Source organism: Echiichthys vipera (assembly GCF_963691815.1).
Source record: "Echiichthys vipera genome assembly, chromosome: X".
Taxonomy (NCBI): Eukaryota; Metazoa; Chordata; class Actinopteri; order Perciformes; family Trachinidae; genus Echiichthys; species Echiichthys vipera.
Genome location: NC_139825.1, coordinates 20,717,479 through 20,742,363, shown reverse-complemented (window position 1 = coordinate 20,742,363; position 24,885 = coordinate 20,717,479). Strand labels below are relative to the sequence as shown.

Genomic DNA, 24,885 nt, shown 5'->3' with positions numbered 1-24,885 from the left:
AATACCAGAGTGCATCATTTAAATTGTACATGAAAAATTACTCTCATCCAAGCAGGAAGGATGGGAGGGTATCGAGGGTGGAGGACGGACTGGAAATAGATGAGGAAAACGTGTTGAATGTATACCAAAAAGGAAAAAACAAACAGCATATAATCATCATCTTTATTGTGGAAAATGCGCAAGAACAACGTAATACACTAACTATTAATACAATAATCTATTCTAAAAACATGTTTTTCTACACCTAATTTGCCTTTGAATTATTTTAGCTGATATTAGTAATACTATAGCAGTCTTGAATCTACACTATTATTATGGCAGACATGCACCATAAAAGCAAGTCTAGATTTTGTAAATGTGGGTATTCAAGGAATGCTGACTCACAGGAAGCATTATCAACATGTATCCAAAGCTGTGGTTAATATGCAGACCTGTATGAATAAGAGACTGAATGGTAATTAAAAGGAAACTTGCAGGCACATCAAAATAGTCCTTAGGATAAATAAAGGCTACATTAAAAGTATTTAACAACGGCTTCAGCCCAGAGTGATGACAAAGGCCCTGTATACCTCTCTGTAGGCGTTTCGGAGCAGAACATACGGGAAGCAACTCTCCAGCATGTCTTGGGTCAAGAACGGAGATTCCTCCACAATCTGAGGGGATCAGTGTTGAAAGTGTTAATACTTGAGTACTCCATATTTTCTTTTGTGCCAAAATATGTTTGTTCCAAGCCCATTCACTTCTATTAAAAGATGTACACCTTCAAAGGGGACCTTTAATGCATATCCTTATTTTTTGTTACAATTTGGCAAAGTAATCCCTGTGAGCCAAACCCTCTGATTTCAGACCGTTCTGAACACCAACCATTTTTTCTACTTCAGGCTCAAGCTTGCATATGGATTTCTTTATATGGTCATCTGCTCCACGCTACTGCAGTGTTTACATTATAAACACTGCTATATGTACTAACATGTTAATGTCAGGCAAACCTGTAATATCAGATCACATACCAGCTTGAAAGAATGTTAATGTGTAGTTTTGATTTAGAAGCCTTTATTGGGGATTGTCCATGCTATAAATGCTGCTATTAGAGTCATTATATATACTTACACAAAAAACATTACATGCATGGTAAATGGACATTGAAGGGTACAGTTTGAGTTTCTCACAGTTCAAAGGGTGCTGCTGAATGCACCTTGAAGGCAATGCTGCCACACTGGTTACTTCAGGGAAGCAGGATAATTTTACAGATCTGTTATTTCTCCGACATCTCCAATTTCAGCAGTGGCCATAGTTGGCCATTTTTTGAACATTAAGTCATATAAGCATGTTCTAGTAGAAACACAAACCACAAGTATGTAAATGAAAAATGAACCTAATAGGTCCCCTTTAAGTCACTAATATATAGTTTTATCAGTAATTTCATTTGAGCACTGTAATTTGCATTTGTTGGGGACTATTTTAAGCTGTGGATTAATACACATTCGGTGTGTTAGTGAGTATATAAGGCAGCAGGACATTGTAGGTGGGACTGACTCAAACTACAGTGACCATGCTCATTGTAATGAATGAACATGTCAACAGTGAGGCTCATTGATGTGTTTTTAACTGTACAGATAATACTTGTTTGTGGGATCAGTTCATTGCCAGTTTTAGTATTTTAATGGGATTTGTTGACAATATAAAAATATTTGTTACCACAAGTCTTTCATTATAAATACATTTGCACCATAATGATTTTCCATAATAGAAAATACTGTAATAGGTTGAGGACTTGATTAGACTGTTAACCTGCACTTTACTGTGGTCTGAGGTTTCTGTATTCTTCAAATGGAAAGAACCCTTTTCATTCAGTCATTTAGTTCCACTTTAGTATATGCATACTTAATACATAGGGTTTATAAGATGTCCTTAATTACTTTTTTGTTAGTACTTAATTTATGAGTGCTTTAAAGATAGTGAATAAAGCCACTATAGAAGACACTGCAGGCATGATGGCTTATTTAAAGAGAAAGACTTCAATTAATAAAGGGTCGAAGGTTTTCCCATTAGTCAATTTATAAACCCACTTATGTATTTTTGGGAATTTAAAAAGGTATGATTAGTATTGTACTGGGAAGCCTACCATGTGTAGGAGCAGGTAGATGGACTCCCGGTTTTTGCTCTCCATTCTCTCCACATTTTGTCCCAAATGAAGCAGAGCGGAGGAGGCCAGCTGTGGAACAACACAAAGTTAAAAAAGATCAAACAACTGGAACGTTTTTGCACGGTTGGGCTCGACCTCAGCTGGGGCAAAGGTTGGCAGTGTCTTGAGAAAGCTCTTAAACTGAAATATTGTAGTGTGCCCAAGAAACCGTTTATCCCTTTGTGTATGCCTATAACATTTATAGCTTTTGTAAGATTTTTTTTGCACCATGCCATGATCATCTGTGCTTTCTGTGAAACCATTTTTTTAAGCTAGTGTTCCCAGACCTTTTTGCTTGCACCTAAGTACAAAGTAGTGTCTACTTTAGACCCATGGTTAAAGGATGCAGGACTGTCAGGTTTCTGTATATGAAGCAGTAATGACGTTTCTTTTTTCAAGACCTGAAGAGGTGAAACTATCCAGTATTTCACACGAAAAAAGCAAAGCTAAGAGAAAAGTCTGAAATATAAAACACAGTTCTGTGTGGCAGAATTTAGAACTTCCGATGTCCTACCAAGGTACCGTAATTTCCGGACTATAAAGCGCACCTGACTATAAGCCTCACCAGCTAAATTTAGGGTAAAATACAAATTGCTCCATATAAAAGCCGCACCTGACTATAAACCGCAGGCGTTTTGATGTGTAATTACCGTAGTATATAGGGGTTCCTGCTACCACGGAGGGGATTGTCGGGACAGAGATGACTGTTTGGGAACGCAAAGCGTCCCATTTATTAACAATAAATCTTTCAATCATTCAATCAAACTTTCACATCTTTGACATGGTGAACAGCATTTGTGCAGAGTACAAATAATACAACGGTGCAAAGTAATACAAAGTGCTTGCCTGTAACATGGCAGTAAAAGTGCAGTCCCGCGGCCGTTTACGTTATCAAAATAACCAGCCATTCATTGATGTCAAGGGTACGTGCAGCAGCTCTATTTCCTTCTTTGACAGCCAGATCGATTGCCTTTAACTTAAAAGCAGCATCATATGCACTTCTCCGTTTGTTTTCCATGTTGAGGGTGTTTGCATGAACACTTCCTTCGCGCAAACTGTCGCTGAAGCTCTCCTACTCTTTGTTTTGCTCTTGTTACCTGGCGCCAGATGTCTGCCTCGGTCTCGCGCATCCTCGGTAGTGCGCGCCCCTGGTTACCGTAAGCCTACCGTAATCATTGAGCAATGCCGTATCTTGTAACCCTTAGTTGTGACCCCTAGGAAACCACTGCATGATAAAATGTTTGTCACTCACCAGGAGAAACTCTTTGAGGTGCTGCTCTATGTTCTTGTTCTGAACAGTGAACATGGCAGCAGCCAGCTGGTTGATAGCTGTAGCTAAACAGTGGATGTTGTTGTTGTGGCCTGAGAAAATAAAAACACAACATTTTGCACTGATTAATAGAAAGAACAGAATAGCATGTCCTGTAACTTTAGCCACGGAGAGGATGCTTTTATTGCCTCAACAATTAGAGAAATTTGCTCAATGATCCGTAACACTTAAGAGGAATTATACTGAACATACTTCCTTAGGCTCACAGGGTAAATCTATTTCAAACAATGGAAAATAGAGACAAAGAAAATAATCTGAGACAAACGCCACCCTGTGCTTTGATAGAAATCTTGGCTATTTGTTGCTCTTAATGTTGCAGTCCAGGCTCGGAGCCAAACGGTTAGGGTCAGTAGGGCCACATGCCAACAGCAACTGTATCGATGCACGTCAGCCAAACTTATCTGTAAACAAAAGTCTCTCAACAGCAATGTGTTTCTCATTAACCGACATACTTTGCTTGGGACCACGTCAGTCAGACTGGAAAGTATGATGCACAGAGATGCTAATAAGCCTAATGTTTCAGGGTGGAGTACTTTTTTATACACTATCAGCAGCTGGTAAGTAATGGCTGGATTAAATAGCGATTAGTATTTGGCTGAGGTCTGGCAAGCAGTCTGTAGCAGCCAAAAAAAATAAATGAATCGATATGCACCTCCATGCTCTTGGCTGTAGAAAGAGTTGGGGTCCAGGGACAGAGTAGGCAGGGACACGGCGATGTACACCAGAAGCAGACAGGACAGCTTGTACTCCTCATCCACTGACGTGTTATCTGCAGGTATTTCATTGAACATATTAAGAGATAAGAGAACACTCTCTTTTTCCATTGACTAAACCATTTGATCAAGCTGTCTGCAGCGGCACTAACAGTTTAAACGTTACCTGTCTGCATGCTGCCAATAGCTGCAACCAGGGCGGGATCAATATCACATTTCAACCCCGCAGCAGAAGCCAGCTCAAAAACACTCAGAGTCACCTGCAAGGTTATAAAGAATTAAAGGATGTGCTAAAATAGGCAGCCTATGCAGCAGCAAAGGGGTGCATAATGCAGCCATTAAGTGCAATTTAATGCACCATTTAAACTGCCATAATTATGTTGCATTTTGTTTCTAATAAACACCACAAAAACAAAGCCAGTAGGATGCTTATGTGTTGCATTTTATCTAGCAGTCACAAATGTGACATACTATATACGTAATGAAACTAAATCAATGGTGGGTGCTTTGTCATGACACTGGTTGTGATCTTGCCCTATTTCTGGTTGCATGCATCGTTGGCCTGTCTGTTTCCACTGATGTGGTTTGGACTGCAGAGCTACAGAGGCGATCACAGTCTCTCTCATGGAAGCATGAGGGGGCTGCTGACGTCTTTGGGGTTATCCTGGCCTCTGCTGTGGCACGGCTGTCATGCCTCAATCAGAGGCCAGACGTAAGTAAGGGAGGGTGAGTTCATGAGTCACAGTCACATGGATTGCTCCAGAGGGAGATAAGGAATTTAATTTGGTTGGTACTAGAGAATAAAAAAAATGTTTCCTCTTCAACTCTCAGATCCATAGTTGTCTATTGTGCTGAAGTGTATTCTGCTTTCTTAACCTCTGATGGAAATCAGTCAGTTCCCTAAAGTCTCAAATGTAAATACGTTTGGATGAATGTAAATACAATAATATGCCTTCAGCATAAATTCTCCCACAATGAGCTGGCCCTGTGAAAAAACTATGATGGAATGATTCATGCACAGTGAACCCTGATTATTGCACTTCTTGTCCTCTCTGGATTCTCAACATATGGATGCTGTAGTTACAGTGTAGCTGTGGTATACAAGCAGTGTTTTACCTTTATGTCAGTTTCAGGTGAGATGACATCTTTCAGACAACTGATGGGACCAATCAAGTACGGACAATGCTTATCCAAGATCTAGATTGTCGGATTATATGACACAATATTACTGGGATCATAAATGATGAAGGACACAGTCAAAGGAAACTTCCTTCCTGCCCTGAATAACAAGAGATACAGTGCATGGAACCATAATTTATTATTAATTTTAGTATTTGTAAATGATGATGGATTAAAGATGCTCATCTGCTGTTTAGATAGGCTAAACACAGACATTACTGTAGGTCTTTTTTATTAAATAAAGTACAACTGCTTTCTACTTTTACCACAAAAAGACGATCTTACCTCAATGTCCACTTACTAGCTTACTTTCCAGAGCTTTCAACTGCACATTGCAGTTTGCTTGTCATCACATCTGGTCATATATTACCCATGTATATAACATATAACTTGTGTATATGACGACTGAGAAAACTCAGACTGCTGATGAAGACTGTGAGATGTAGTTGAAAGTTCTGAGCAGTAAGTGAACTTTGAGAACCTTGAGATAGATCTGGAAAACAAAACTGTCAAACTCCTAACCCTGAGGTCAAGAATGATTTTCAATCTTAATGTTAAAAGCATGGCATGCTTTAATCTGGTGTACCTACACTCTATTACAGATTTATTAGCGTTTCAGCCGTCTAAGAGTTTCATATTCATAAAATCTTTACGTCTTTCAGACAGTCCTGTGCCATGGATCTGAAGGACAGGATCACACCAATGATGGTCATCCTCTTTAGCACATTCTCTCCACCTGGATGTGCAAATGAAAACAGATCAGAGGCCCGCTGCTGTATATGAAGCAGTTATGCAGTTATATAGTGCAAGACTGTGGGTGAACTTGTGACTAGTTGCTGTTGTAATGGACATGTTGTCACTGGGTAAATAAGATTATCATTCTTAAGTTTCTGACAGCTGACTTGGTTATTGGCATTTGAATTATTTTCTGATACTGTGGGTTCTCAGAAAATGAGTTTCGGCTTAGAAAATTTGAACATGTAACAAGTTAAAAATACATAAATAGAGAAATAGCATTAATATACGGCAGAATTTTTGTGTGATTTTAGGCCAAAAAGGAAGAGATAAACTTATAAACCATTATATCCATTTACTAATTCATCTCCTAATACCTTTCTTTTTATTAAACTGTTAGCAACTGTCACGACACAGAGACCTTTTCCGGCTCTGCCTTTCTCAGCGTCCTCACACAGTTTCTAATAATTTAAAAAAAAAAGAAAAAAATAAGATTATTTGTGAGTGCTTGCCCTCTGTGTAAATTCAATGAGCTTTTTGCTCCAAGATGACCAATGCTGTCTCCTAGAACACTTTTAACTGAAACAGCATTGTCACTTACAAAACATGTGGTTAACGATGTGAACAGACAGAACTTGGTTGGGTTTAGAAAAAGATCATTGTTTGAGTTAAAGTACTTTAACTTAGTGACACACTGATGAAGTTTAAGCATGTTAAGCCTAAGTTGACTTCGTTTCAGACGGGACACAAACAGCTATCTCTTGGGTGAAAGTCCCGTGTTGTTTGACCCATTCACCTTGACCTCTCTCTATTTAACCCTGACCTATTTGTGACAGATCAAAGACAAACATGATCCTGGGCAAAATAAGTTAAAACGTAAAACGTAATTGAAAATGCAGTTTTGATGTATGGATCATTTTTAAAAGACAGGACTGGCTGAGAGCACCAAGTCAAGATACTTGATATAAAGATATTAAGTAAGAGTTTCTTCCTATATTTTACTGTTTTCTGTGTGGTGTCTGAAAGTACTACTGGTGGTTCCCTCTTCTATCAAGTTAGCCTGAATTAAAGAAGTGATGTACAAAAAACAGCTGGTAAGCCAAAGATATATATGTGTATCTCTATATCAGTCAGTATAGAAATGATAAGGGCTTCTGCTTGGGGTGTTTCATCTATAGTATTTTACTCTTTGTGTTATTGTTCCTCCTCTTTGTCTTTGTTCCTTTCCTCACTTTGTACTGTGTGCACTACCTGATCTGCTTCTCTCATCCTTCTCTTACACCTTTTATTCATTTATTCACCTTCTTCTCTCCACTTCTCACCTGTCAGCCTCTTCTTAAGGGTGGCCATTTCCTCTGGCTTATCAAAGTTGTTCCTCATCTGTACCAGGACGTCCATATTCTCAATCACCAGTTTCTAATAGAGAAGAGGGAAGTGAGAAAGGTGATAAAATCACCTTCAGGTCGGTGCTGTGATCGAGAGAGATCATAGCTATGACGGATCTGTCTCTCAGTAAGTTCACAGATCCTTACTTCAATTATAGGTGTGAAGCCTGACAGTGCAGCAGAAGCAACTGTATTAAAAGACATACACGAGTTTGACAAGATAAAGGAAGCTTTGAAGCACAAAAAGGCTTACAGATGCACACATTCCCTGCAAAATGAGGAATTGCAGAGTTTTAATAGTTTATTACATTACAATTCACAACACTGTATCTTTAAAGAAACGTTTATGCTTTACTACAGTGTTACTAAAGGTTTAAAATTTGCATTTGCTACAAAACACAGTGGAAAACACACCAAACCACAGTAACTGCATTCTGGCTGTGCATTGCTGCCCAAGCTGTAATAATTGCACTCTTGGTAATGTACACTTGAGAAGCCAACACCACACAGAACGCACAGTCTGACACAGAGAAATAGTCAACTAGACAGCTGACGAAACAAAGTTAACAATATCAAATAGAGGCAAGCTGGTTAGAAAGCCGGGGCAAGCTTTGGCTAAAACTTCATTTATTAATGGATTTATTTATTTCTAGCTGTTATCTGTTAAAAAAAGAAATCCAACTATGATTGAGGAAAGCTAAAGCTAACCAGCTGGTGGCTACCATCTCAACTTTTGACTCTTATGTAATAAATTCCATTTGGTTTAGTGAAACTATATTTAAATCATATACTTAAATGTATTGTAATTTTTTTATAATGATTTCAGTGTAAACATCAATAGCAGATGGACAAACAGAAACAACAACAACTGGAATTCATTTAATTCCTATTAGCAAGGCTAAAGTAGTTAAAATGCACATGTTTTTTTGGAGGGTTAAATAATCAGGGCATACACTGAAGGCTTTACAACTGCTTCTTCTCAGCTATACTGCTTCTGATGCTACTGCTCTCTAGGCAGAAGTAATAACCAGGTTACCCAGGTAATTCAACAGGTTGCCTGTCTACGTCTTTGAAACGAGCCAACTGCAACATACTTTACCTTCAGCTCACTGACTTGAGAGGTGATGTGCCACATCAGGTTCTCACTCAGAAACTTCTGGCCGTATGGACCAATAAGCTCCGCCAGGGCCTGTAACTCTGTTCAGAAGGTGATGTGAATAATTTAAGGATCATGATGTTGTTGCAAGCAGCTTAACATGTTCACAAAAACAGAACCAGACTCAGGTGGAGATGTACTGTTTGTTTCCAGTGGGGTGGTATTACGTGAATCTAGCTTAACGCTCTACAGCAGTGATAAAAAAAGAAAGGTTCAATATAATTTGTGATAGTAGCTGAATCAATGAGAGAGAGAGACAAATGCAGCTATTAGACCTTTCACTCAGCTCAACATCTCTTCCTGAAAATAGATGGATAAGGACGTGTGTGGTTAAAATTGGAGGTGGTTAATGGATCGGTGAGTGAGTCACTGTGAGCCACGCAGATACCTCACTACGGAGTAAATATAGACAACGATGATGACATTGTGCGGGGGCGTCTATTGAAGAGCAGTGGTCTCCAAGGTACCGTGTGGGTGTGTGTGCATGCCTTATGAATGCATCTCTATGATGTTTTCATGAGCCGAGGTTTGTAGTGGAGTCAATGTAGCTTTAATACAGCTATAAGGAGGTCCACTGATCCAACAGAGCAGTGTGTAGGCAGAACAGGAAGCTGTGTGTAGGAGAGACAAGTGATGCTGGAAAAGTTACCAGGCGAGGACAGAAGAGCGGGGGAGATGATAAGCAATACTAAACTTTACGTTAGCAAGGCAGTGTCAGAAAAAAACTGCATGACAGGCAGCATGAAAGAAAACATCACAATAGCAAGCACTGCATCCTCTTAAGCAGTAACACTCCCTCTGTATGTGGTGTAACGGGAGTAAACAAGATCAAGTAGAGTGAGTTAGGTCTTGGATCATTCATTAAACCTGAACTTGTTGATTATGTCAAGTGTAAATGCATGTGCCTGCAAAAAGTGAATCTCTCTCATTGATGCCTTTTTGCTCTCTTCATGCAAATGTTCTCATACTGGAAAAAAAGCTGAAACCTGCAACAGGTTGGCAAATTCTCTTAAATCATGCCCACATGACTAAAATTCTCCATTACTTGCAGTAACTTTATGAACTACATTAAATCAGTGTACAACATAGACATGTAAGTTTATAGCAAACCAAATGTTAGAGTTGTTGCTATGGATCCTAAGCTCTGCATGTCATTGGTAACATCTTCTGCAATGAAAGTCAGTGATCAATTTTGTTGGTCTCCCGTTTTTTTTTTTTGCTCCTTTGTTGTGAAAGATAGAGATGATAGTACAAACATGTGTGGTAGTAGCACTTCTAACTTTGTTAATATAGCTATGAGCATTCATCCAGATATAATGAGAGATATACCGTAAGGCTCATCTTGACATATTGATGTATGCTACGGATTAAATTCAAATTAAAATAATTTCTGGGGCCAAACCTGATACATCTGAAAACTCCTCTGCTCTGAAACTTGGTTCGTTGTCAGTAGCCTGGTTGAGGAAGCATTGCCTCGTGGGACAGTGAACGATGAGGGAGTGGCTGGCCTGACGCAAGAGGTTCTCCAGGAACCTGAAGAGCAGAAAAAACAAACAAACAAAAAAACTTCCTCAGCCTTTACTCGACAGATGTTTAAATTCAACAGATCGAAATGGAGAGACAAAAAAAACAAGAAAGATAGGAAACGGCAGAGACAGAGAAACCAAGAGGATGTGCTGTTACACCAAGATGTGTGTGCTCCTTATGTGTTTTAAATGACACTTGCATAACACAGTAGATCCACATATTACACACACCAGTTTGTGTAAATGGTCGTAATGGTCTGCACTCCACGTGAGTCCAGTGGTTGTGTTTGCTGCAGCAGGACGTTCTTCACCAGTCGGGTGACGTCCACATTGATGTAGCTGGAGAGGCTGTGCAGGCTGGCTGTATAGGCTCTTAATGCTGCCAGGAGGTCCGAGGGACGGGCTATCTCCTGGGTGGTCTGGTTATAATTGGCCATTCTCACGATGATCCTGGAGAAACATGTTTAACCAACGTCACTTATCACCAAGCCAGAGTGGGCTGAGGGCAGACAGATGGGACCTTAAAACGGGTTAAACGAGCCATGGTGGCATGGTACTATACCCTCATTAGGTCAGCACATTCATTGCTCTAGGGCTTCACTACAGTTGTATTTATTTTTTGACAGAGCCCTCCATTCTCTCTCTTACTCTCCCTGACTAGACGGTATTTACAATTGTGGCCATGGAAGGACCAATCACTGCAAGTGTGTTGCTACTCAAGGGTGCTAATTTTAGGGTGACAGGAGAGATAATCATCAGCCAAAACAGGGAGACTAAGCAGAGCATATACACAGAAACATTACAGGTTGCCCTGGTACCAATCCCTAATCTAAATAACCGTTAGCATTGAAATGACACAGAGCAAGGGAGTGACCTGATGGATCGCTTCTCAGATTTTTTAGTGGGTGCAGCACAGCTTGACATGGAGGAATCAGACAGAAAAGCAGTTTTCATTGTAGTGATGGAGGAGACGTTTCACAAGCGACAAGATCCAAGAGACTCTCTAAATGTCAGCAGGACACAACTTGTGCAAATCTGAGAGGGACAATTTGGAGAAAATGCAGCTTGAGATTTGAGCTTTGAGTTTTCCCAGTGCTCCGTCACTTCACATCCTGGTTTAACAATTATCTACAGGCCATGTTCACCAGGGAGGTCAGCCTACTGGACAGTACATGTGAGCATTCAAGCAAAGGCTTTGGACAAAGATTTAAAAAGAGTGAAATAATGGCATTCTGTCAGTACACAGAGGTACAGTTCATACATCACATTTATGCGTCGGCAGAGGAAACAATATTATATGGACAATGGTTTCCTTTCATAATGAAACAGGCACTCATGTCAGTTATTAGCATATTTCTGACAGTAATTGTTTATGAAGCTGCTGAAGTGACATATGCACAAAAATCCAAAACGTTTCTGCTGCACATGAGATAGGGAAATTAAAGATTATAAATGTCACCTTAGGGACTTTTTATACACTCTCAGGACTTATCTCATGGTCCAAATTTTTTTCAGACAAATATAATAAAGCCCCCATCCCCACTCAGCATACTCAGAGAGGCGTGTCTCCAGATGGGAAAGGAGGAACTCTGTGGGAACGACGATGTGGTCGAAGACAATAAAGTCACTGCAGAGGCTGTAGGAGGAGCAGAGCTCTGTCAGCATCAGATGCATCTTGTCCACACTAGGAGAAGAGGGAGAGAGAGAAGAGAGAGGGGAGGATGCATGTCTTTAGGACAAATATTTTGACAATGACTGTAGTATGGATCTGCTTTTCACAGACAAATAAGGTCATAAACATGTTAGAGAAAGAATTGTAAAACATCTCCAAACTGAAGCAACAGGGAAGAAAGCTGAGAGCAGGGAGAGAGACAGAATTACAACTCTTCAGATTTAATTAGCAAGCTTTGTAATTGTAGCTACATAAATGATAGGACCAAAACAATAAAAACGACTTGGTTGTAAAAGTGTTTTTTAATAGACTGAGGTGTTTTGTTTCTTATTTTTCAACAGCTTTATTCGTTACCCATCTCCACTGACTGAAGGGTTAAAAAAAGTTTAGAAAAATATTGCTGAGGGCATTTCAATCCTGTCTTCTCATAACTTTAGGAAAGAAATGCATCAGCAGGTGAAGGAAATTATTTGTAAATGTCAGTAGATATTAAAATATTTTTACCAACATGAACGGCATTAACCTACTTCCAACCTTGGCATAATCTTACCCTGTTGAATGTTTATTTAACTGCACTTTGAGAGAAACAAGTGCTGTTGATAATGCTGCATGTCTCCAGAAATCTATTAATTACACTCACTTTTACAAAACATCTGCCAATTCATTACTATGCACTTAACAGTAACAGCACTTGCTCTCAAAGTGCAGTCAAATAAACATTTAACAGGGTAAGATTATGCCAAGGTTGGAAGTGGGTTAAAGCCGTTCATGTTGGTAAAAATATTTTAATATCTACTGACATTTACAAATCATTTCCTTCACCTGATGATGCATTTCTTTAACTACTTGTGTCATGGTTGTTGTGTCCTTACCTCGTGTGAATGTGTATGACTGCTGTATGTTTGAGGAGGTGGTCTGAGGGGCCGTAGGCGCTGATTAGCAGCCATGCTTCCGTCAGTCTGCCTCAGGGCAGCTGTGACTACTATCGTAGTTTACCACCACCATGTATGTCTGTGTGAATTAATGGAACCTGGACTCTGTAAAGCGCCTTGAGTACTGAGAAAGGCCCTATATAAATCCAACCCATTATTATCATTAGGAGATACGGCAGTGATAAATAGAGAGAGTGGGGGAAACAAAAAGAAAAGCTGACTTGGTGACGACACTCCGATCTTTCCTCAGGCTTTCAGCCCCTGGTTTCTCTTTCTGGACCTCTCCCTTCTTTGGCACTGGCTTCTTTTGCTTTCTATGGCGAGCTGCGCTGATAGTCTCAGCACAGTGTCTGGGCTGCAGCTGAGGGGCCAAGTGGAAAGAGATGGATGCAAATAAGTAGAGAAGAAGGGGGATAGAAAGACAGAGATATATGGAGGAAGAATTTAGTTAAGCAAGTATTGGGCTCATAGACAAACATTCGAGTTTTGTATCTATGTTGGATGCACTCAGTCAAGACGTAAACACATTCCTCATGTTTTCCTCAAGGGATTACAGACACAACACCACATTAATCATCTCCAGAGTTTAGACCTGTCTTATCATTTTATTGAAATCCTCACTGCCTCCAGCTAAACCCACTGATGCCAAGCTGAGATGAGTGTGATTATATTTGGTTATGGAGTTTGGCAGAATCAATCTGTGTTGGAAAATGAGTTTCTTTAAAAAAAAACTGAAATAGACTTCACCTGGTCATTGAGGTTGCACTGCTCAGCACATATCTCTAACACAACACTGCTGGTCTGCTTGGCTATCTGCTCCAGGAAGGTCACACACAGACGCAGAATCTTCTTCTCCATTGCCTCAGTCTAGACACACACACACACACACACACACACACACTGAGTGCAGTATATGGGAATTGGAACTTACTGTATGTTCAATGACAGAGACACAGTAAGGCATGTACAAAGGCACAGAAAATATGAACACACACCTATGCACATGCACCCACAAAGGTAGAAGGCATATTTTCTCCAGCAGTGACATTTAGTCCACCGTTTACTGTATAGTAACTCTTTTAGGATTCCCTTAATAGGCAATTGTTTTTAACTGTTAAGAAGATGACATGTCTCTGCCTTTATGCAGCTGGTGATGTGGAAAGTTGGAAAGTGTTAGAAATCAAACTTCAAGTTCAAGTTTTAGTTTATTGTCATATACATTAAAAAGCACAATTGTACAATGACATGCATCTGCCCTGGCTCCCTCAGCCCTTAAAACTATATAAATAAGAAACAAATAATACAGAGTGAAACCAGTGTCTTCACTGCTTTTCAGCTGATGATTAATAGCTTGGTCAAATGACTAAACACTGACCTCTTCTGGGCAGAGAGGGTGTCCACTCTGGCTGAAGTGAGAACAGACAGACGGAAATGCCATGAGGTAACGCTTCATGGTCATCTCCTCACTGCTCTGGGAAAACATCTTCTCAAAGACACGTGGATAATAACTGGGAAACAAGAAAGAGAATACACAGACATTAAAGGAGAAGAGAAGAGAAGAGAAGAGAAGAGAAGAGAAGAGAAGAGAAGAGAAGAGAAGAGAAGAGAAGAGAAGAGAAGAGAAGAGAAGAGGAGAGAAGAGGAGAGGAGAGACTGACCCAAGTATGGACAACTCAGATGTGTCTTGCAGAAGTTCTTCCACACTGTCCACCATCCTGGTGTGAAACTGAATCAAGTTCATCACCTTCGCTAAGTCAGGGTAGTCCTTTATTGGAAGAGGGGCCTTGTTCACACTTGTGTAGGCCTAAAGCAGAAGACAAAGGAAACCTTAGGGTGGCATTCAACAAGTGATAAATGAATATTGTGCGATATTTGAGGATGATGTAACAAACAGACAAACCTGCAATCTCAACCAGTCGAGTCTAAGTGCTCTGAAATCAAACTCCTCTTTGTTTTCGACTGCAGAGTAAATTGGATTTATTATTATTTAAATTGAATTTCTCATGGTGCATTTTAAATTGATAATAAATTGAAATACTGGGTGTACACAAGCTAAGATAATGCGCAGTATGTTGTTGTGATTACCTTGTTTGACTGATAAAGCAGACAGGGTTGAGACAAATGAAGTCATCAGGACTGACTCCTCTTCTGGACACACATACATGTTCTGCAGAGGAGAAAAATATTTCTAAACCAATGCTGAAGAAGAATAAGGGATGCATTCAGTAATAAAAACATAGTTAGCACTTTCTGTACCCCAGTTAAAGAAAGAAAATGCATAGAATGTTATGCACCTTATAATGTACAATACAAATTTATCTCCAGGTACAAGTACCTGTATGGTGTCATTAAGAACCAAGGCATCAAACTGTGCCAGGTACTGGATGTGGTAGCGCTGAACTACATGGCTGTACTTTGTCATCAGACCTCTTAATTTCTCCATGTGGAACAGCAGCTCTGCCATCTGACTAAAAAAAAAACAAGAAAAAGTCAATTATCACCAAACATATTTACTTTTTATTGATTTACATAATTAAAGTTTTTAATAGGATAACTATTCCTTTAAAAACTACACAGTTATTGCACTGTGGAGTAACATCTTAAAGGAGACATATGTTCATTTTTCATGATTGAGCATGGGGCCTTCAAGTGGCATTGAGGGAGAACTTGCTAGCTGCCAAATTTTTGCACACTAATTGCACCTATGACCTACTTGTCAATGTAGTCCTCGGGAGTCTTTATCTTCGGCATATTCTCAGAGTGTCTGACGAGCCACAGGACCTCGTCACGGGAAAATGACAGAGCCATAAAGACAAACAGGGCCTTGGGGATTTGATTGGCACACAGAACAGTGGAGAAAGAGGAATGTTAAGAAAAAGCTAAGATTGGTAAAAGTCATAATTTCTGTGAAATGAAAAGCACCGCCCATGTGTAAATATTCCCCAGAGTCCAAGATGTGTTCAGAATGTTTTTCATACCTCATGGGACAAGATTTTCCATTTGGACTTTTAGTAATGAAATAATTCCTCAAGCACAGCTGTTATACTGTTTACTGTACAACTACCTTTGGTCCCAGAAGTCCAGGTTCATCCTCCAGAACTTTAAATAATTCCTTCAGCGTTCCTCTCAGAAACAGCCTTCTCTCTCTGTGCATTGCTCCACTGGTAATAACACAGGAAATTGACATTCAGTTCCCACAGCTCATTTCAAAGTAAAATAATATTAATGAATATTTATGACACAAAGGTGGTAAAATCTTTGCTTAATTTCGTGCCAGTCTCACCTGTTGAGTAAAGCATACTCACGACATTCCTTGATGTCTGCAACTCGCTTGCTATATCTGATAAAAATAAATTAATAAATGTGATAGGAAGCTAATTAAAAATCTAAACAAATTAAACAGCCATAGTCACAAGGAGTATGCCACTTTTGCAAATATGTATCGTCATGTATTAACTCTGCAGAGGAATCATTTTTCATCTTCTGAAGCTCTTGTCAAGAAATACAAATACAAGTCTTACACTGTTATTAGTAAGTGCTGTACCGTAGTTCCTAGTTTAATCTGTACATCATATCACCTTCATCACTTTTTCTCTCAAACATTTAGTCGACAGCATAATTAATGCTCTTTTTCACTCCAAATATAAAGACCACTAGGTCTCTAGGTCTAATCCCTTGTTGTCTTTTTGTTTGTTATGATTTTGACATTGTTGAAGAATGATTCAAGATTATGTTATTGCCATACTAATTTTAAGTTGCTCTAGCTTCAGCTGCATATCAAGCCATTTTAGGTAAAGATACAGATATAACTAATTTTGCAATAATTCAAATCTGTTTATTTCAACCCCCATTAGCTGCTGCATTATAACAGAAGCTACTCTCCCTGGGGTCTCCCTTCATATTTTAAAAATACTTAAATAACAAATCTGTATATTATTGTGATGAATAATAATCCCCCCTGAAACTCATACCTATATTATTATGTATCTGTAAATAAGCTGGTAGTCAAGGCTGCTCATATGGGCTCAGTCCAGCTCTTTATATCCAGAATCAATGGCCAATACAAGCGCCAGCCAAGAGGCCCTCAGTCTAGGAAATAAGAATGGCTAGTTTCCTTATTAACTGTCAGAAATATGAGGTTGCAGTATCTTGCATCCTATTGCCTTTTAAATATGTATTGGTCAAACAGGACTGTTTCTCATACTGTAACAGTGCAGCGTACACACCCTTTCATGCTGTCGAAGAGGTCCTCGGAGACCTTGTGTACGTTGAGTACCTCATCTCTGGTGAGGACGAGGAAGAGGCCGCTCCGCAGAGCCATCTTCCACAGCTCCTGGGAGGCCTGGTTTGTGTTTAGGCTGCTGTGGCACAACAGGAAGCCGACTACAAAGAGCATAGGCAGCAACATTCATGTACCACCCTACTGTAGCATGAGTTTTTTCATTAATTGGGTTCAAGAATCTTTTACTGAAACCTGTGATCTGTGAGATTTTGATTGGAGTACTGTGGAGTAGTGGAGTAGTATTTGTTTTACTGTCACATGTCAAAGGTTTAAAGATGTTAAATGGGCATAACCAAAATGAAAATTGTAAAAGTATCTGGTAACTGGCAAAGCTTTTGCAGGTAGAGTATTTCACAAGTAACAATAACCTATTGAGCAAGATGTATTAAATGTGTCTAAGCTCTAACAGTGATATGCATAAAATATGCATAATGTTTATATATTTGTATTAAGTGAACAGATAGAGGAAGTTGTCATTGAGGATGAATAATACTTACTAATGATCCACCGCTCCATCACCTCCATAGACAGATATTCACATGCCATCTGTGATGAACAGCAGTCTTATTAACTGCCAGATACATTACTACTACAATACTACAGCCTTACATGTACAAAGATTGTATGATGAAGTAAAATCCTGTCAGCTATAGTACCTTCAGCATCGTCATTGCTACTCTATTCTGGCTCAACCTTCAAAAGAAAATTAATTGTTTTTGAAGATTCTACACCATAAAAACCTCTATATTTGTAAGTTTTTTTCTTTTTGAAAATATTGACAATTCTCCTTAAATAGAGTAAAATAAAAAGTATATGTTTTTTTTTAATTTAGTTCAGAAGACATATCACCAGGCCTATTTTCTATGAACTTTAGGTGAGTGGCTGTCTTGTGCTTTCAAATGTATTGTATTATTTCCTAAGACATTTTTGCCTGGAGGTCCCTTTCTTGCCTAGAGTGGGTCTTTTATAAGGAAGCCACAGGGATCATAACATTACATCAAAGTAGACATAATGGCCGCGCTGGAAGACGGTAGTGAAGATGACAAAGGACTGAACCGTGCACAAAAGGCACATGAGTAGAAATGAAAGTTCACAAAGGAGCAGAGAGGTCGAAAGACAATAAAATAAATCATTTTCTAAATGATAGCTCTATAATGGGAGGACATAGAGCTACCAATATTAAGTCGACTGGATCTGACCTTCAAGACAACGCATATGCTGTGATTGCATCATTTAGCTTTATATCTTTCATTTCTGCGCCTGATATCACTGGGGAAAAAACATACTTTAGACGCTACTCGACTTCCTCTCTCTGTCTCCCTCTGTCAGTGATAAATACAGGAGGAGAGGTGACTCACAGTGTCACAGCAGGCTGGGTCCAGCATGGCAGCTGGAGCACTGAGCAGGCTAAGGAGCTGGGCGCTCCGCCACTGCTCTGCTGGCAGATTCCTGCGTGGGTATACCATCTTCAGAGACAGCAAGGCCGCCGTCAAAGACTAGGAGCGGGACAGAGAATGAAAGGGAAATAGTGAGTGAGTAAACTGGAGAGACACAAGAAGATGCAAAATGATAAAGACATAGAGGCAGCTAGAGGCTCAAAAGCTGTTGTGTTTTTTTGTTGTTGAACAGAGACATTGATAATTCACCACACAGACCGTTGTAAAATACTGTAAAATTTGTAATGTGTTCATCATATGTAAAGCACTTGCAAGTTACAGCTACATTGTGTTATAGCACACAATGATATTTTTAGACAACACTATGCTTCCAACGTTGTTGCAACATTGAAAGGAAGATCCTCTTTTCAAGCTGACAAACACATAGATAAATTATTTCTGAGTTTGGTATGTAACTGTGGAGGCTGGTGAAGTCAAAAATCCATAATAATGGTTTTGGAATCAGATGTTCAACAATCCCAATGTTTCGGTGGCCATATATAACTCCCATCCTAAAGTGTGGTGTTCAAATAAAACTAAATTAAATTATGTGTCATTGTTCTGTGTTTAAATATGTGAAACAAAAATATTAAAATAAAGTTGAATTAAGCTTAATTTACCTCACAGTGTCACCATCTATCTTTCAATAAAAGCAAATCATCAACTGTTGTATGTACGTGTCTTTATAGTGTACTGTATATGAACAGTGACACACTGCGCTTACCCTTGTGTGAGGGCCAAACTCCTCAGTGAGCTTCTTCCAGGGATGCTCATACTCCACAAACATCTGGCCGAGCCGTGGGTAGGATGGGTCACTGCAGGATTTGTTACAGTATGCAATTAATCAAAAAGAAGGAAAAGAAGCAGGACATTATATTAATACAGCTTTGTCAATAACGCATCAGTATTCCCTACAGGAATTTGACTGATGAAAGTGTTTTTATAAATGACATTTTTCTACAGCTTTGTTATTTGGGTGGTTGATGAAGAGTGGATGTTCTCTCTCAAGGGGCAAGTATATAAATAAATATTATGCAAAGTGGGCAGACTCAAAATGTCAGAATACCGCTTGGCACTCAGACTAGGTTAGTGGAGGGCTGTTGATGTCTGAGTCAATTTAATTTCCAATTCATTATGAGGATCGGAGAGTTAGTCTCATTGATAGATGTGGGAATTTGTAATGACTTTAATTAAACCACTTAAATGCAGTTTTTGTCATAGCTAGAATGATGCAGTTAGCAAATGTAACCCAACTGAATGTTATCTTGATCACACATCCATCAGTTTACTTTGTACTCTATGTTACTTCAATCAAGCAGTTTTATGTCTTCTCACCTACTCCCATTGGTCATCTCATGGGCGCAGTTGAACATGCCTACTAGTGCCTTCTTGTCATCGATGCGAGAGAGCGTTATGATTACAGACGTGTAGGTGATGATCAGATCCAAGTATTTCTTGGTGAAGTCAAAGTTGATTGCCTGAAATTACAATTTCAGTATAACTCTAAAATGACTGAAACCAACTCAGTCTCACAAAGAAGTAGAATTAGATACAGCATAGCTATATGCACAACTAAAATAATCTCATTCTCATTGAATCATCAGGAATGGAGCCAGTTATAAACTGTCACACCCACTTTAAACATATCAAAATCCAATGGTGGAGAACGTACTAGTAGCAATTCTACAGTGTAAAAATACTCATTATCAACTGTATACAAGTAAAAGTATTAGCATCAAAATATACTTAAAATACACAAAGTAAAAATACTCATTATGTAGAATGGCCAATTTCAGAATAATGTACGCATATTATGGGATTATAATTATGGATGCATCATCACTTAAATGTTGCTGCTGGTAAATGTGGGGCTAATTTTATTGAGTCTATATACTGCTTGGTATCTTAACCTAAAATACTGCATAGTAATTTATCATCTGATTCATATTTTGTATTAATAATCTTAATCTGCAAATTAAGTAAATCTGTCATATGAATGTTGTGGAGTAATAATTCCTTTTGAAATGTAGTGGAGTAAGAGTAAGTATACTTTATGATATAAATACTCAAGTAAAGTACACATACAGTGAATCAGTACTTGAGTAAATCCCTCACTATGCAAACTACAGTCACCTTTCAATCTGAGAGTGGTAGATTATGATACACTCGGGGTGACATATCACTTCAATATTATTTGTCAGTTTTAAAGCTATCAAAGGTGACCATGAAATGTTTTATGACTGCAATAAGAGTCGGTAATAAAATCATTAATTCAAATAGACTTCAGTAACCTTTGAATGAGACAAAGATCAGATCAGATCACAGGAGACACAGATCACTGAAATATAAAGTAGGATATACATAATGCACAAGGCAAGAGGTGGGTGTAAAAATCATGTAATATGATAATAAAAAACCTGGTAAACTGAACAGGGGGAGGCTGTGGATGGTGAGGAGAGAAACACGTAACCTTTAGTATTTAGCAGGAAGGAGTAAGCTTGTCAAGATTTTCAGCAGATGTTGTGCTGCGTCAACACTTTTCCTGACTTCAAAAAATGACCAGCTACAAAGTAAATACTTACAATATCAAAGAAGCACTGACAGGCATCTATGGTGTTCAGCAACTCATAAACATGGTCCTGAATGATAAACAGGGAGGGATTGGATCAGAAAAAGTCAAGTTAAATCATGTTATGCCTCTAAAGTTATTTCCTAAACACATTATCATTTTTGATAAATTCCTGTAGCCTAATAATCATTATACATTTACATATTGATATAACATCATGTGTGAGTTATTCTCAATTTTACAAATACTGATGATGCCTTGGTCTGACTGAAGGGGAGGCGTAACAAACTGCAACAAATGCAGCTAACTGTCTTAGAATAAAGTCAACGGTTTTTCTGTATACGAATAAACCACTCTATATGTAAATGTATTCTGGAAACCAAAATAGCAGAAGGAAACAGAGAGAATGGGCCTACTGCAAACACCATCATTGTCTTGTATTATTAGATTTGTGTTTTCTTAAGAAAGAAATTAAAATGTATTTATATTTATTTTTAATTTTCATTGTTCCCGATTTTCGTTAATGTAGACAGTTGTTGCATTATGCATCTGTTTCCTCCTCTGCTGTCCTTGTCATGCCTGCAACATATTCTCATCAACACATTCATATGATATCTTACAATGTACATTCATTTTTGTAGATATATGTACAAACAGTGAATGAGGACAGCCTAAGTTATGTGAAAAAAGGAAAATTGGAATTTAAAACTTGACAATGAAGAAAGAGACAGAAAGAGACTATTACCCTGAACTCTATGACATCCAGGAAAGTGTCGTAGTAGCTCGCTGTGGCTGACAACACTTCAGATTTCTGTCGCTGTATGTTGATCAGGTGTTGCTGCAAAAACCAATAATGACAACTTTTCATTACTGGTCAGGTACTATGGAGCGTTACATTGTATTAAAAGTAGACTAAGTTAATTAACTTCACTACTTGATCCAGCCATCAGTCATATGCAAATGTTGACATGAAATAAACAAGTATGTAAACATATTATGGACGCGATACAATACTGTATAATACCACAGCCCTGTACTAACTTTGTGAGGCTTATCAGATATACCTGTTGTATACCTGTAGAGAGTTAGAGTTTTGGAAGGCCAGAAATGACATGCATGCAGCAAGTCTTCAATGTCCCATATTATGTTCATTTTTAGGTTCATACTTGTAATTTTGGTTTTCACTAGAATATGTTTACACGTCAAGTACTTTTCCATACTGTCTGTCTGAATAAACCTGTATTCAACCTTTGTCTGAAATGCTCCGTTATAGCACCTGTCTCTTTAAGCCTTTTTCTGGATATGGTCCAGTCTGCTCGGATTGGTCAGTGTTTCCAGGTCGTCTGCATCTACGCTCTTGATGTCTCTGCACCATCTTCGCAGCTGGGGTATGACTGTAACGGCACTACAACGGAATTTCCTACCTGACACCAGCACTGTACAGAAGTCTTGACAGCTCGTTTAAAGGAACAGTTTCTGAATACAGTCTGTGTGCAGTTCTCTTTGAATTGAGCATTTTGATACTATAACAGTATTTATATAGCACCCCAACCTACCCTGTAATAAAACAAAAGACATTGTGTCTCACTCTTGACGATATGGGACACTTGGTTTTTACAAGTCACTTGTTTTACAATTTCGTAATATGTTTTCTTGAGATCAGAAGATTCAAGTTTCTTGTCAATCTGACCTACTGTCATAATGTTTTCAGATGATCACACAATAATTATTTACTGACTGAGAACAAACCTTTTTTGAGTCAAGATCCAAAAATAATAATTTAATCATCACAGCAAAATAAAACATAAAAAATAAATCAGAGCATATCATTGTGTATAGAAGGCAATTTGAAAAAAAATGTCATATTTACAATGTTTCCTCTGAAGTCAATGTTGGGGAATTTCTTGTTGATATATTTGATGGCGGGCTCCATGGCTTTTTCTGTCAGGAAAGATGGCCGCATCTTAGGATCTGCGCAGGTCTGTAACAGAGGTTAGTAAAAGATAAAGATGGGAGGATGTGATTGTGACCAGTTTGCGCATCATGATATAACACAGTGGTTTTTGCAGGTTTTTGCAGTTAAATCCTTTTATTTTATTTCTGTTTTTTTTTTACACATTTTCATGCCCTTTCACCAATGGCATGAAATGATCATGTCATCATCTTTTTTAATGAGCATTCAAAGAGACCAGACAAGATATCCTCAACATGTCAGGACTCTTTAATCCAAGGCAATGAAATATTAACAGCACTTTTAAGATACAACTTAAAATCAGTTTACTTTGTTAACTGTCTGAATTATGAGGCATTGGGCCACGTGTTAGTGATGCAAGCTTGTCAGAAGAAGAATCCACAGACTAGCTGTGAAGATTGTGGGCAGAGTGGATAATAATGCTCTCACGTTCTCCCTCAGCAACCACCCTCAAAGTGACCTTGAGCAGAGTAGTTAACACTGAACTGCTCTTGTGGGGCTGTTAAGAAGCTGACACTAGAAGCCTGTGTAGCAGCTCCTGAGTATGTATTCAACAAGATAAAGCAGTGCAAAGTTATCTCAGACTTCTTGACCTTATAACAGTGTTAGGAATGCGTTCGTTAAAGATGGAATGTTTGAGATACTGGGAAAAAGGAAAAAAAAATGCATGCATTCTCAACACATCTTTCCTGGGCTCAAAAAAAGACTGTTCTTCCACTTCTCCTCCTGATAATTGCAGTCATAAAGTACATGAACACACATAGGGTATAGACGAAAGGGGCCTCTGCAAATCACACAAAACATATTTTATTTTTGAGAGCATCATTTCCTGCATCTTACGACCAGATGTTGTATTAGAAAACATTTATAAGCAATTACAGTAAGACACACATTATTATGCACTTACCAACAGTTAACTATGCTTTTTTGCTGTTAAAAAATGATACGAGTGATATTATATTATCTTGCTTTCTGTGATTCCTTCAGCATATTTTACTGGTCTTTTTACGTCTAATCAGAAATGTGTGTTTCACAGCATTCAGTTCAGAATAACTGAAATTCGAGATAACTGACAGCTCAGACTGACTTCCTGTTTGCACTTCCTCTTTGGGGAAATAAGTTCAGTTTCAGTTGGGAGACAATGTTACCTATACTAAAACAAAGTTCACAGTTGTTACAATAATCTTACATCATTTCATTTATCACAGTTTGAGGTACAGCTCCTGGGGAGTTTCTTGATTTTGAGTAACAATGCTTTACTGGTTTATTACTGGTGGTTTGCATCCTTATAATACTCTAGTACTTTCTATTTGCAGATAAAGTACTTCAACATTAAGTAGTGAAGCTTCATACAATCAATATTATCTCTATTGTAGATATCTGTACAACCAAGCTTTCGTCAACAGTTCTACAGAATCTGACAAGATTAATTAATGCATGCAATTCTAAATATGATTCAATTTTAAATTATTCTAACCAGTAAATAACTACGTACTGATATGTTTACGCTTCACATATACCTCTGTATAGTGTAAAAACTCTACGCAGGTACAAATTTGGAGAAAACTACCAAGACGTAAGCGTACAAAATGAAAGTCAAGTTCCTTATTTCTGTTACACAGACCACTTGCCTCTATACACTTCCTATTCTCCCTCACCTTCTTAATGTAGTTCATGCGTATTAAAACCCCATTCCCTCTCTCATTAAGGATGGTGAGTTTTTCAGCCAGTTTCTGTTGGTAGTCCATGGCTGCAAAAACACTGCACCTCTCCCTCCGTTCAAGCCTTGGCCTCCTGGTCCTGTGTAGCAGTT

General features: G+C 38.6%; 1 protein-coding gene across 1 annotated transcript; it reads right to left on the bottom strand.

Annotated features, from left to right (window-relative positions):
* Window positions 1–173: 173 nt before the first annotated feature.
* On the bottom strand, window positions 174–24,885 carry nckap1l (NCK associated protein 1 like). The gene is made up of 31 exons (XM_083938921.1): window positions 24,731–24,885; window positions 22,971–23,081; window positions 21,846–21,938; window positions 21,114–21,170; window positions 19,867–20,009; window positions 19,256–19,346; window positions 18,454–18,591; window positions 17,593–17,641; window positions 17,040–17,196; window positions 16,097–16,153; window positions 15,878–15,974; window positions 15,527–15,636; window positions 15,149–15,281; window positions 14,899–14,980; window positions 14,714–14,772; window positions 14,472–14,617; window positions 14,189–14,321; window positions 13,561–13,680; window positions 13,035–13,174; window positions 11,762–11,893; window positions 10,441–10,659; window positions 10,086–10,216; window positions 8,627–8,724; window positions 7,465–7,558; window positions 6,061–6,143; window positions 5,345–5,425; window positions 4,395–4,488; window positions 4,168–4,284; window positions 3,438–3,547; window positions 2,126–2,215; window positions 174–653 (listed from the first exon to the last, which is right to left on the bottom strand). The coding sequence occupies exons 1-31, from the start codon at window positions 24,818–24,820 to the stop codon at window positions 537–539; spliced, it is 3,372 nt and encodes a 1,123-aa protein (XP_083795047.1). The 5' UTR covers window positions 24,821–24,885; the 3' UTR covers window positions 174–536.